The sequence below is a fragment of the Arvicola amphibius genome, chromosome 6 (assembly GCF_903992535.2).
Source record: "Arvicola amphibius chromosome 6, mArvAmp1.2, whole genome shotgun sequence".
In the NCBI taxonomy this organism is placed as follows: domain Eukaryota; kingdom Metazoa; phylum Chordata; class Mammalia; order Rodentia; family Cricetidae; genus Arvicola; species Arvicola amphibius.
Genome location: NC_052052.2, coordinates 40370170 through 40379101, shown reverse-complemented (window position 1 = coordinate 40379101; position 8932 = coordinate 40370170). Strand labels below are relative to the sequence as shown.

At 52.6% G+C, this 8932-nt stretch overlaps 1 protein-coding gene across 1 annotated transcript; it reads right to left on the bottom strand.

Annotated features, from left to right (window-relative positions):
* Positions 1–231: 231 nt before the first annotated feature.
* Dmrtb1 (DMRT like family B with proline rich C-terminal 1) lies at positions 232–7785 on the bottom strand. Its single transcript, XM_038334420.1, has 4 exons — positions 7215–7785; positions 3770–3975; positions 2500–2707; positions 232–296 (listed from the first exon to the last, which is right to left on the bottom strand). The coding sequence occupies exons 1-4, from the start codon at positions 7777–7779 to the stop codon at positions 232–234; spliced, it is 1044 nt and encodes a 347-aa protein (XP_038190348.1). The 5' UTR covers positions 7780–7785.
* Between the last annotated feature and the right edge of the window lie 1147 nt (positions 7786–8932).

Genomic DNA, 8932 nt, shown 5'->3' with positions numbered 1-8932 from the left:
ATACTCTCTCCCCCTCGTACACCACTTCAACATCCACACAGGAGCCAGAGAACCTTGGAAACCACATGCATCCTCCCACCTTGAAATCAGAATTAGCTGCCATTTTACCTATCAATATCCTTCCTCGCTATATAACATGAACACAAGTGAAAAAAAAAATAATCACTGCCATATACGCCCCTCCCCGCCCACGTGGCCCTTGAGGTGGCCTGTAGTTTAGCTGGACTGCTCCTAGGGAGAGTGCTCCTGGGAGGAGTGCTGGCTGGACTGGCTGGGCACCTCTGCATCCTGGTCATCTGTAAAGGACAAGGAAAGTAGTGGGTTTAGAAAGAGGCTGGGACACCAGTTGCCAGATGCAGATTTTCTACAAGGCCTTCCCTTGTTCCCAGGCCCCTGTGGACAGCGGCTCTGCTATCCTTTGCTGTCTATCGTATAGACTGACTTCTAGCCTTGGCCACATGAACAGCCTTGAGTCCTCCATCCAGCCTGGCTCCTCATTGCTGCTGACTCCCAGCTGTGAACCTCCACTTGCCCTTCTGTGACAAGACAATGGGCAAGCAGCGAGGGGCAGCGAGTTTCATGAATGCCTCGCTGCCTGCCTTCTGTCTGTAGTTTACCCTCAGAAGAGTCTCACGAGGCAGAGGCCACTACCTGTCCTCTTTGGCAGGTGCTGGACCTGAAGAGCCACAAAAAAGTGTGTCTAAGGTCCCATAAACAGTACACGCCAGAACAAAGTGGATGCTCAGGCCACCAGCCAGCGAGCTTCAAGCTATCCTATACCAGCCACAAGGCAATTGTGCCACGGGCCTCAGCTTCCTTTTCAGTAAAACTGCACAGCCCCAGGCTCACCCAGCTCAGTTTTGATGATTATATTAAAGAGCTCTTTGAATCTGCCAACTTTTTTTCCAAACACAGGAGGCTCAGAAGCTGGAAAGGAATGAAGCCTTAGAGAGTTTGAAGCTGGGCTGGAGAGGTGGCTCAGGGGTTAAGTGCATTTGCTGCTTGCTCTCCTGGAGGATCTGAGTTCAGTCCCCAGCATCTATGTGGGACCACTAGCCGCCTGCAACTCCAGCTCCAGGGGAACTGACGCCCTCTGCACACGCAGCAAACATACATATTCATACACACAAATTCTTTTAAAAAATCTAAAAAGAAAATAAAAAGAATCATTAAAGTCAAAAGCCCCCCCCCAACAAAAACAAAGCCAGAAACAAAATGAAGAAATGGTGTGTCGTGAGAGGACTCAGGAGAAGGGGCTTGGAGCCGTCCCCAGACCTTCATGTGCATCTGCAGTCATGTATACACAAGAAATAAGCTTTTAAATTTGAATTTTTAAAAGGAAGAAAAAATGTGCAGGGCTGGGGAGATGGCTCAGTCGCTGAAGTGCCTGCCTCCCAGCAAGAGAACTCGAGTCTGCTCCCTGGAAGCCCCGAGAAGCACAATGGCCAGGAAGGTGGGGACGGGGATCTCCTAGCTCCCTGCAGCCACTCTAACCTCATTGGTGAGCTCCAGGCCAATGACAAAGAGACTCCCTGTCTCCAAGGAGATGGACCATGTTCCTGAAGGTCATGGCCAAGGTTCTCTTCTGCTTGTGTGTGGATGCTCACCCCCCATATACAAACATACAGGTTCATGTGCAAAAAAAAAAATCAATTTTCTAAAATATTAAAAAGAAATTACAAAGTACTCATAAATCCCGAAGGCCTGATGATCCTGAGGGTGGGCAGTGCTATGTGGGGGTCGCCTGAGGTTCCGTGCCCAGGTTTCCCAGGCAGCAAGGGCAGAGCTGCTGGGCAGACTCTCTAGCTCCTGTCATCCCACTAGGGGATGAGGGCAGTGGTGTCTCCAGAGTGGCTCCTGCTATGGCCATCAGTCCCTCCTTGATCAAAAGTCTAGGGGCCTCTCATCTACTGAGCACACCTCACCTCACTGTTAAGGGGAAAGAGTTAGTCCTACGTGATGTGGGATTCCCCTCTGTGTCCTGTGATTACCACTGATTAATAAAGAACTTCTTTGAGCCTATGGCAGGGCAGAACAGAACTAGGTGGGGAAAGCTAGGCTGTGCGCTGAGAGAAAGAAGGCGGAGTCAGAGAGAAATGGAGCCGCCAAAGACAGACATGCCGAAACTTTGCCAGTAAGCCACAGCCACGTGGTGATACACAGATTAATGGAGATGGGTTAGTTTAGGATATAAGAGTTAGCCAGAAATACACTTAAGCTTGTGACCAAACAGTATTGCAAATAATATAGCTTCTGTGTGGTTATTTTGGGTCTGAGCAGCCAGGAACAAACAAGCCACCTCCATACAACACCTACACATGAGGTCAGACGCAAGCCCCTTCTAATCACTCGAACCTCCCTGTGTGCATGCAAACAGACTTCCCTAGGGCTGCGGGAAAGAGCTCAGCTCAAGACCCCTATCCCCACCCCCACTTCAGGCGACCTCTTCTCCACAACGTCTTCCCAGCTCAACTGGAGGCAGGAATATTGGTCTCTTACTGCCATTCTCCGCATCTGTGTCGTACAGGATGGTCAGTGAGAAGGACGGTGGAGAAGGCGGCGGCGGTGGTGGCGGCAGGAAGTGGAGACCAGAGAGGTAGTTACGAGGGAGGAACGGGGGCTGCTGTGGCTGCGATGGTGGAGGTGGGAGCGGCGGTGGCGGCGGTGAGCAGTAGGTTGGCTGGAGGTCTCGGGCTGGTTCTGACACCTGCATGGACACACAGGAGGGGCAGAGAGGGAGACAGTGAGCCAGGCCGGCTGGGCATCACATCTTTTATTTCTCTAATGAAGGCAAGCAGGAATGCGGCCACATTTTAACTGAGCCTGGGGGCTTTCCCTAAGGGATTTTGAAGAGCATAACTCCCCAGGGTGCAGGACTTGCTCCCTAGGCTTTTCCAACTCCAGTGGCTGGGATCTCTTGGGAAGAGGGGGCATGGTATGCAGGCAAGGGCAAAGGGATGTCACTGGGGTGTGTCTCAAGCCTGTGGTGAGGGTGGCCGCACATGAGTGGAAATAATCTACTGGCTCTTAGGTTTGACCCAGACGTGACAGGGGTAGGAAGGGAATTGTCAGCATTCTAATTCCAATCTCTCAGTCAAGCCTCCCCTTGGAACACAGCTTCTGCCTGGGACCAGTGGGACAGCTCAGCCCCAAAATACAGACTGGAATCGCACACTTAAAAAGTGTCCAGTCAGAACCCCGCCCTGGATGCCAAGTTGAGGCTTAGTGTGAGCAGATGGTGTGCTCTAGGCTCCCCTTGGTCATGGCCTCTCTTTGTCTGTAGGCTGGTGGGCACCTGCTCTCCTGGGTTATATAATAGGGGGCAAAGGGAGCACCCACATCTTTCAGGCTGGGCAGTAAATGTGCCATGAGAGTCAAGAGCCAGGTTTTCTCTACCTCTGAGACACACTCAGGATAGCAGAAAATACCTGGGCTTGGAGCTGGGCATCTCTGAGACCATACCAACCAGCTAAGGGTCCTGAATCCCCAGTCTCATTCATGAGATCTGTGGCATTTATGCTCAGCAGAACAAAGGCCTTTCTAGCAGCTGGACCGTGGGAGCTAAAGTTCATGGTTACCCCTGGGATCCCAGTGCCCTTTGGCCTCCAGCCCCGAGAAGCAGACACCACAGGCCCCGGCCTCATGGTGCAGGCCCACCTGTGTGAGCCCTCCTAGAGACACTCCCTTATGACAACTGGCTCTCCGGGACTGAGGACCAGTAAAAGATGCAAGGGCGCCTGGGATAAGGGTAAACTTGGCAAGGATTTACCAAGCTGCCTCCATGGTAGGGGCTACAGGAGACATGACGGAAGCTTCTATGCTGCGGGATCCCCACGGCTGAGGATGCATCCTGGCCATCCAGTGGGAAGGGCTGGTAGGGTGGCATGGGGACACAGGCAGGGCACTGGTTGAAAGGCTCTCTCTCAGGGTACCCGGTTCCCACCATGTGATCAGAGCTGAATCTCAGAGGATGCCCTAAGAAGACAACGAGAGACATGTTAATACGAATCTGAGGAATCAAGCAGTGCATTGCTGTCTCCAGGGTAATCGCAAGATTGACGTAACCGGCTAAAGGCATCTCACATTACCACACTGGCAGCCTTCATTATACTTTTATACATGTATATGACGTATTTTGATCATGCTCATCCCCACATCCTCTCATTCCTTCTCATTCTCACGGATCCTTTTTGCTGTCTGTCCCCTTTCTACTTCAATGTCTCTGTGTATGCGTGCGAACCAGTAAGGTTAACTGGAGTGACTTACAGGAACACGGGAGGCCACGCCACTGAATTAAAAAGTGTCTCTCCCTTGCTCAGCAACGAGCACTTGCCCAGAGATCCTCAGGAGAGCAGGGTGAGGGGTTCGCATGAACCTCATCTTGTAAAGCAGGCTGCCGTACATTAGTGAGAACAAAGCCAAGTGATGCTCTCCGTGCCCACCCTCTTCCCCAGGCTCGCTGTTCCAGCTCCTCTTCACAATATTCCCTGGGACCTGGTGGAGATGGCAGAGGGGTCCCATCTAGAACGGAGCCCTCAGCCGTCACCTGTGCTCGGCATGTTGAGTTTACAGTAACTGCCACCCAGCACTAACAGTGACACTCGTCTTCCCGAGTGAGCTCCGGACACCTGTGCTGGGGGAGGAGCAGTGGAATCCGCAGTTTCCTCCTTGGCTTAACACTGTGTGGGGGAGGGGCAGCTGGCTTTGGCAGCGGTCCCGGTGTCCCACAGTGCTGCTGCACCGCGGGGATGGTCCAAGTCATTGTGTGGTGGTTCTCACTCATCACTGGACTCTGCTTCAATTTCTGCTCCTGTAATGCGGGTGTGAACAGGACACCCCAGGAGTTCCCACTGCAGACACTGCCTCTCTCCTATTCATTCCCCCCCCAAAGATTTATTTATTTATTTATTTATTTATTTATTTATTTATTTATTTATTTATTTATTTATTTATTTATTTAGTATATAGTGCTCTGTCTGCATGTATGCCTGCAGGCCAGAAGGGGGCACCAGATCTCAGTATGCCTGCAGGCCAGAAGAGGGCACCAGATCTCAGTATGCCTGCTCGCCAGAAGAGGGCACCAGATCTCAGTATGCCTGCTCGCCAGAAGAGGGCACCAGATCTCAGTATGCCTGCTCGCCAGAAGAGGGCACCAGATCTCAGTATGCCTGCAGGCCAGAAGAGGGCACCAGATCTCAGTATGCCTGCAGGCCAGAAGAGGGCACCAGATCTCAGTATGCCTGCAGGCCAGAAGAGGGCACCAGATCTCATTACAGATGGTTGTGAGCCACCATGTGGTTGCTGGGAATTGAACTCAGGACCTCTAGAAGAGCAACCAGTGCTCTTAACCTCTGAGCCATCTCTCCAGCCCTCTCCAGTTCCTTTTTAACCCCACTGTCCTTGACTACTCGTTCACACTCCTTTCAACCATCTACAGACCTTTGTTGGATCCCAACTGACCCACCCGTTACTAGAGCTCTCTACACTGACCAGTAGGATCCTTCAGAGAGCATTATTCCTCCCCCAGGACAGGATTCCAGGAGGAAAGGAAGGTGTCCTAGTCAGCGTGCCAGATACCCAGGGCAGTTTAAAGAAGGGGTGGCTGGTTTTGACTCACAGCATGGGGCTGTTGGCACCACCGTCTGTGAGTCCCGGTGAGGCAGGAATCCTGGTACAAGGCTGTGGTGAAGCCACTGCTGCCCAGCTCACTTCACCCAGGAAGCATCAAGAAGGAGAATGGCCGCTAACAAGCTTTCTCTTGACCACCTTTCATCCGAGACCTAGGCTATGAGATGCTGGCATCCACATTCAGGACCCACCTCCACCACTTGGTAAAGCCTCTCTGGAAATGCCTTCCAGATGCAGCCAGAGGTGTGCTCTCCTCATCCAGGTGCTCCTCACCCATCCCCGGGGGACAGCAAGAGGGCTCAGCAGGTAAAGTCACCAAGCCCGACAACCTGAGTTCCATTCCAGGGACCCAAGTGGCAGAAGGAAAGAACCAGTTTGTCAAAGCTGCCTCTGACTTCTCCAGGTATGCTGGATTAGCCACAAGGACCTGCCTTCTCCCCACCTCTTGGGACCGCTTGTATTCAGCACGCTTTAAATATCTATTTGTTGAGAGGCGGAACAAAGGTATGCTCTTGTAGGATTGCTGCTAGTTCCCCGGGAGACAGATTTCTTACAAAGTCCCAGAAAGCGGAAATGATAGCAGAACATTGGCGTGGATTTCTGAGAATCTAGCACTGAAGGAAGAACCGTGTCCACGGTTACACCCGAGCAACCGGCCGACTCGCACTTTGAGCCCCTTCTACTGTCATACGGGAAGTGCCAAAAACACACCTGCACCCTAAAGGACCATTTGCCAAGAGCTTCAAAAGCTCCATTACCTGAAACTTTAGGGACTGGAGAGACGGCTCAGCTGTTAAGAGCATTGGCTGCTCTTTCAGAAGACCGGGGCTTGATTCCCGGGCAGCTCACAACTGTCTGTAATTCTACAGACACCCTCACACAGGCATACATGCGGGCAAAACACCAATGCATTACAAATAAATTATTCTTAAAAAGAAGAAAAAGATCGTACTTTAACCGTGAAAGCAACATGGCAAAGAGAGGCGAAGAAAAAAAGCCGCAACCGCTTAAGGTCCAACCTTTCCCTCTCGCCATTTGCAAAAAATGCTTAATGCTCAAGCATATCTGGTGAAACAGAAAAAGTGGGTGCAGGTGCATTAGGTTAGGAGAAACTTTGAGGCTCCGACAGGCGAGAGGAGGGCGCGCAGGCGCAGTACAGAAAGCAAGTGCAAAAAGAGTCTACAGTAGGAGAAAATGGAAGGCGGGCGGGGAGGGGGGGGAAGGGGGAGCACGCAGGTGCAAGAGGGCTAGGCTTGGGAGGGGGAGGGGAATGACATTAAAGCGCGGGAGGCCCTGTCTTCCCCAGAGGGGACGCAAAAAGGCGCCAAAGCCTATGCTGCCCAGCTGCCATCTTTACTTGCAAAAGCACAAAGGGCAGAAAACTGCACCTCGATATAACCACCGTCTACTCTCTCCCACCAGCCTTTCCCCGTTGCCACCCACACAGATCCTTGTCCTCAAAGCGGGCTTACCTGGGGAAGGCGCCCTCCCCACCCCGCCATCAGTCTGGGACGCCAGCTTAGAGCCAGAGTCTGCAGACCTGAAGCCGACCCGAGGAACCGTCGGCTGCACGAGGCCAGGCTTACCGTAGTCGGTGAACGGCAGTCGGGGCACGGGCCGCACTGGCAGGCGCTGCTCGGAGCCGCAGGGCTCGGGCCTGGGCACCTGCGGGCTGCCCTGTGGCAGCCACGCCGAGGGACGTTCGCGCGGTCCCCCGGGGATCCCCAGGCCAGACTGGAAGGTGCTGGGGCCCGGGCGGCCGCCTGGGACCCGCTGGAAGGCGCTCAGACCCGGGCTGCGGGCCGGCGGGGGCCTCTCGAGGAAGCAGGTGACCACGGGGCCTGGCCGGGAGCCTCCCGGAGCTACCCTGGGCAGTGGGCAAATGCTCGAGCTCGAGGAGGCGGCCGTTGTTGCCGCTGCCACGGGAGCCCCGGGAGGCAGCTGGGGCCCCTGGGTGCCCGTGGTCACCTCCTGCTCCTCGGCAGCCTGGGTCTTGAGCACCTTGTGGGCAGCCATGATCTTCTGGCGCTCGGTGATCAGGTAGCACTTATCGCAGATGCACTGCTTCCAGCGACACTTGCCCGCGTGGCCCTTGACTGGCACCAGATAGCCATGGTTCCGGCACCGTGAGCACTTGGGGGTGCGAAACATCTTGTCGTCCAGCCTGGCGAGCTCAGCTTCCAAACACTGCCACCACCTCGGAAAGCTGCAGAGCGAGTGAAGCGGCAGTGCGCGGTGCCCCACAAGTCCCTGGTGCTGGGGACTTTGGATACACTTGTAACAAAACAGCTCATCGAGTGTCCCCGGAACTGCAATAGGACTCTTGCATTTTCCCCTCTTCTGGAGGGGTGCAAAAATCCAATATTTCTGTGTATTGATGTATTTATTGGGTAGTGGGGTACTGAATAAATTAAAAAATGGAATACTTATTGCATGTATGTCGTGTGCGTTATTTGAAGTCTTTGGCGCTTGAATTTTCAAACTTTCTGTTCCCGCCAAATTGTAACTGGACAATAGTTTGAATTTTTTTTTTTTTGAAAAAAGGCGGACTACTCAACGGTCCAGCCTTTTAAAACTCGCGAGAAGTAGAGCTGTTATAGTGAACCCATTCCACATGAAATTCCAGGGGAGGCTAGGTTTCTCTCCCTGAAGCGTCTGCTTCGGCTCTCGTCTCCTCTGCAGAAAAAGGAGCGGTCATGCTTTCAGAATGTTCTTAGGAACTTAGTGCGGTGTGATGGTTGCTTACAGGCATGCCCTTACAGAAATTCTGATGTTCTGAGTCCTGTTTATGTGAGGCACCCGTATCTGAAATGTGTGCAAAATAATGTTCTAGAATAGCGGGGCGTGGCGACGCAGCTTCACACCTTTCATCCCAGCACCCGGGAGGCAGAGGCAGGCAGATCTCTTTGAGTTCCAGGATAAGGCAGGGCTGTTACACAGAGAAATCCTGTCTTTGGAAAAAAAAGTCTAAAGTAAAAGAAACAAGATATTCTGGTGCTAGTTTGAATTTAGTGTGTGCCTGTGTGCACATATGTGTTGCCTTTTTCACATGGTACATATTTCTTTCAGAAAAAGGGACAATATAAATAAACATCTTCAAGAAACCTTTCTGAGATATCTGCTGATCCAGGGTGGTGCACACAGCAAGGTGTGCGCAGACCTAGCGAGCGGTGACTGGCACCTCCCAGATGTTATCTACACCCAGAAACTACAGATATTATGAGGAGCCACAGATTGACAGTTTGCTGGGCTTGTGACAAAGAATGGACTCGAGTCCACTCAGTCTCAGCTAAGGGAAATGCCA

Excerpts from the sequence above, each read along its gene's own strand:
- Dmrtb1 (XM_038334420.1), bottom strand. The coding sequence starts at position 7,779 with ATGTTTCGCACCCCCAAGTGCTCACGGTGCCGGAACCATGGCTATCTG. Across the intron at positions 3,976-7,214 it reads ACTGCCGTTCACCGACTACG|GGCATCCTCTGAGATTCAGC; the intron begins GTAAGCCTGGCC and ends TTGTCTTCTTAG. Across the intron at positions 297-2,499 it reads CACAGATGCGGAGAATGGCA|ATGACCAGGATGCAGAGGTG; the intron begins GTAAGAGACCAA and ends TGTCCTTTACAG.